Source organism: Chiloscyllium plagiosum, unplaced genomic scaffold (assembly GCF_037043375.1).
Source record: "Chiloscyllium plagiosum isolate Xiang-an unplaced genomic scaffold, Cpla_swu_hap1 HiC_scaffold_12, whole genome shotgun sequence".
NCBI classification, from domain to species: Eukaryota; Metazoa; Chordata; class Chondrichthyes; order Orectolobiformes; family Hemiscylliidae; genus Chiloscyllium; species Chiloscyllium plagiosum.
Genome location: NW_028270150.1, coordinates 30,662,048 through 30,666,280, shown reverse-complemented (window position 1 = coordinate 30,666,280; position 4,233 = coordinate 30,662,048). Strand labels below are relative to the sequence as shown.

The 4,233-nt window shown below is 49.7% G+C and overlaps 1 protein-coding gene across 1 annotated transcript; it reads right to left on the bottom strand.

The window, feature by feature from the left end:
* Positions 1–399: 399 nt before the first annotated feature.
* On the bottom strand, positions 400–1,885 carry LOC122555576 (oligodendrocyte transcription factor 2-like). Its single transcript, XM_043701598.2, has one exon. The coding sequence runs from the start codon at positions 1,731–1,733 to the stop codon at positions 1,008–1,010; it is 726 nt and encodes a 241-aa protein (XP_043557533.2). The 5' UTR covers positions 1,734–1,885; the 3' UTR covers positions 400–1,007.
* Positions 1,886–4,233: the final 2,348 nt, after the last annotated feature.

Here is a 4,233-nt window from a genome sequence, read left to right as displayed (position 1 = left end):
CGGTAGGATGTTACGGGAGGCTGATCGGAAGAAAAACGAAATGTCACGCTGTATCCGGAGTGGTGAAGCGCAGGACAGGTGTTACAGTGAGTTGAAGCGAGTTAGACAGTTACCGACACTCAGGAGTTGCAGGGAAACCAATATAAAAAAACACAGAAAACGTTTGCGTGAAATCAGCCAAAACCAACGAAACACAGATATTTTCACAAAACTCAGGGAACGGCAAAGTACTTTATAATGGTAGTATCACACTCCAACTACCTTTGTTTCATTAAGGTGAGCAGCTATTTTTACAAGAAAGAATACAAATTTGTCTTTGTCGGTTCAGGGCTGAATTATTCCAAGGACAGTCCCCACACCCCCTCCCCCCCACACCCCCAAACTGATTCAATGTTGCACACATTTCTGTACCGAGCGAAAACACGTCTTTACATCAACTCCCACAAACGACTCCTTGGGGTTGGTCAGACAAGCGTCTTTCGCGCAGAACTGTTCTTTGTAAACTCATCGCCTCTTTCCTTCTTTCTGGTTCGCGATCGGAATAGCGAAGTCTTTCCTACATGGACATTTCATGTAATGTCCCACTAGCACGGGCCAGAGCGGAGTGCGTGGTAAAACATTCCCGACTCCGGGGAGCCATGCTCGGGATTTTGCCGGCGGCTCAGTGTGCAGTGAAATTCACCTGCTAGCAGGCTGCAGTATCCCTTTTTCCCCCCGTGTCTCCTGTTGCAATGATACATCCAGTTGCCCCCAAAGAGGGGAAGGGAAAGGTCGTGTTACATTTCTTGACCCGTTTGCGAGTTAAATAAGCGAGAGAGGGGGTGGGTGTGGGTCCGGTGGGGGGAAAAAAAGGGTTACTGCAACTTTCACACAGATACATAAGGACACCAGATAATAAAAAGGGACAAGATCACCACAAAGGTGGTGGGGGAAGAGCAGCCAAGCTGTTCCATTCTCACCTTGGCTGGCAGCGGCTGGAGGAGTCCAGTTCCTTCACTTCCTCTGCTTCACTTGCTGTCTGAGGGTAGCCGGGTCATGCCAGCGCTGGGCACATGGGGAGGCGGCGGAACCTGGCACATTGTGCACGGGCACGGCATGCCAGCCCACTGCTGGAAACCCGAGGCGGCAGCTCCCGCCGTCTTCAGGAGGCTGCCCGGGCCGCGGACGCCGGCGGCGATGGCAGGGGATAGGCTAGCCCCGGCTAGAGGGGCCGAGCTGACGGCCGGGACCATAGCCGGGTGCGGGAGAGGGTGAGGGCCGTGGGAAGGCGGCAGAGCCGGGCCGGCTTGGCAAGCTGGGGACGGGTGGAAGCTGCTGTGGTGACCGCCGCCGTAGATCTCGCCCAGCAGCCGCTTCATCTCCTCCAGGGAGCTGGTCAGCATCAGGATGTAGTTCCTGGCCAGCAGCAGCGTGGCGATTTTGGAGAGTTTCCGCACCGAGGGGCCGTGGGCGTACGGCATGACCTCCCGGAGACCGTCCATGGCGATGTTCAGGTCGTGCATCCTCTTGCGCTCCCGGCTGTTGATCTTCAGCCGGAGCTGCTGCAGCTCGGACTCGCTCATCTGCTTCTTGTCCTTGGCCCGAAGCGGCTCCCTGGGCCGGCCTTGCGCCCCTCGGCCGCACTCGCTCTGCGTGGAGGAGACCGTGCCCGAGAAGCCCGAGGTCGGCTCGTCCGACAGGAACAGATCCGGGGACGACGGCTGGCTCGATATCAGACTGGCATCAGAATCCATCCGTCACCTCTGGAGTTGGGGATCTGAGGAGGGATGTGGGGGCCTGGGAGCGGGAGCACTACCGGAGGCAAGAAGTTCAAACTTGCTGTGGGCAGCTCATACATACAACAGGCTGTCTGTGTCTGTGTCTGTGTCTGTGTGTGTGGGGGGGCTCCTAGTCCCTATCCCTCAGGTAAAATGTTGACAGGGTTTAGTTGGCCGGCCTTTTTGGGGCTCTCCCTACCCCTCCTCCTCCCCTTGTATTTTATAGGGCGGATCTTCGGCGATTGGGAGAATCTCTTGCATTGTTTCTGGCACCGGGACGTCCAATCGTCACAAGATAACCAAGTGCGGAATGGGGGTCTCCTCCAATACCGGGAGATGTGGGCGGTGCCGCCGGCTTGACACCAAAACAGTAGAATTGTGTGTGTGAGAGAGAAAAATACATTAGGCAGAGACAGAGGCTGGGACATCTGCTAAACCAAGAACTGGAACAAAGTGCACTCTTTCCAAAAAATATTCACATTTCAGATCAGCACAGGCCCCACACTCAGAGCCACTAAACAGTGCCATCAAATTGCAAAGAGAATTCTTTTATGTTCTCTCTCTCACACTCACTCTCTCTCTCACACATACACTACTCATCACGAACAACTGGACCGACACCTATAAGAAGCTGGAAACCAGGAGCAATTACAACCTATTGAACAAATTCCTCTACCCCCATACCAACATGTCAATTTTTGCAAATAAAACAATTAAAACCTATTTCACTCATTCTGGGTCCGGTGTAAAAAAAAGTCTCAGTTTCTTGATGTCTGTACGATCAGAATTGTATGAATCCAAATGATCTCTGACTGGCAATTTAAAAAGGAGTACTGCAGTCCCCCGAATGACATACGTTCTCTTGTCAGTCTTTCGAGTCTCGAGTGAGGGCAACATTTTTTTAATGAAGACGCTGTACTCCCCGAAATAGTCCCATGTTGAGAAATGGGGCCGCGCAGAGAGCAGGCTGTGTTTCTGTGTTTTAGTGCAGTTAAAGGCGATCATTGGTTGCTTTCAAGAGTTTTCAGTCATGGGTCTTTTTTTTTGTAAAAAGAGAATACCGTTTTTGTTTGAAAGAAGAAAGTCGTTTTTAGAAAGACGTTTATTTTCGCCCGGCTAAATAATAATTGACTCATTGTTTTGTATTCCGCCTCGATTGAGTCAGTGATCATGCCACAGATTTAAGAAATCTTCAGTGACAAAGTACAGATTATTTGGAAATCGAATCGGCATTGAACAATCCGGTGTTATTTACAGCCGCTCAGTCCCACTCTGTTTACTGAGTGTACTCTGCTTACTCCACCACGCAGTTACAGACTGTTGATATGTTGTCAGAAATCGCGTATTAAAGCGTTGTAATTATCCTATAACGGTTATGATCCGTGACGGTTCGATTAGTCAAGCTGTTACACTTAATCCTGTGAAATAAAGGGTGTGGGTGGGGGATTTTTGTCCCTCGGACAAGGCTGCATTTTTAAAAATAAAGATGGACAATGAGGTAGAAAACGCGTGGTCTGTACAATAGTAACATATGTGGAGCGATGCAGCAGCGCACGGATTTGTCATTGTGTCATTTCTTTGCTGGGATTGAAGTTTACATGTCTGGCGGTTTTACTCCCAACACCTGGCCGTCCAAAAACTAATTTCCAAATCCTCCGCAACACGCCATCTAGTGCTCATGTCAAATCATGGTCCCAAATAACACACTTACCGCACACTCATCACCCCCATTCCCATCAATCCCCCCTCCCTCCCCCACCCCACCGCCCAATATCACCCTCCAGACGCCACCCCGCTCTCTATTGTCTAGAAATATTGCTACAGCTCTGTAGTCTTCCTCCTCCTTAAACTTATCCTGTGTTGACAAGTTCCCTTCGTCTGTCTTTTCCTCTCAACTTTCACAGGATCGTCAGTTTCCTATCAGCAACTTCTCTACTTCTCAAGAAAACCTCATTTCAGTTGCTTTTTCTCTGGTCGTCTTCGTCAGAGTCCCCCTCTGGGGGTTTGAGAGAAAGACTTCGTTGTACGCAGAGAGAGATAGCGGAATTTCTTGAGGTAGATTAGCAACATTAAAGAGGCAAGAGTTTCATTGAGTTATAAAAACGCGCACACACTTTTCTGTGGGTTACAGCCGTATGTGAGGAAGAGAGCTGTTGTATGACAGTGCCTGCATCCAATAATTTCACCGCTAAAATGTAGAGAGTTCAGCATCTTATGTACTTTCTGACAGGTCTGTCAAGAGTCTTGCGTTATTACACGTGGGAAAAATAACAAGATAAGAACAACCAAGGTGTGAAAAAAGGCAGTGGTATTTTCTCCCTGGATCGTGAGAATGCTCATATTTATGTCAATCTTTAACTGGGATGTGAGTTACTCACCCGGTGCGTCTCGAAAATAACACGCTTGCCCTACTGCCGAAACAGCAACATAAATAAGAATATCGTAAGCCCTTCAGCTGACTACCCACTCTGATCAC

Bases quoted from the DNA above. Each gene is read 5' to 3' on its own strand.
- LOC122555576 (XM_043701598.2), bottom strand. From the start codon at position 1,733: ATGGATTCTGATGCCAGTCTGATATCGAGCCAGCCGTCGTCCCCGGAT.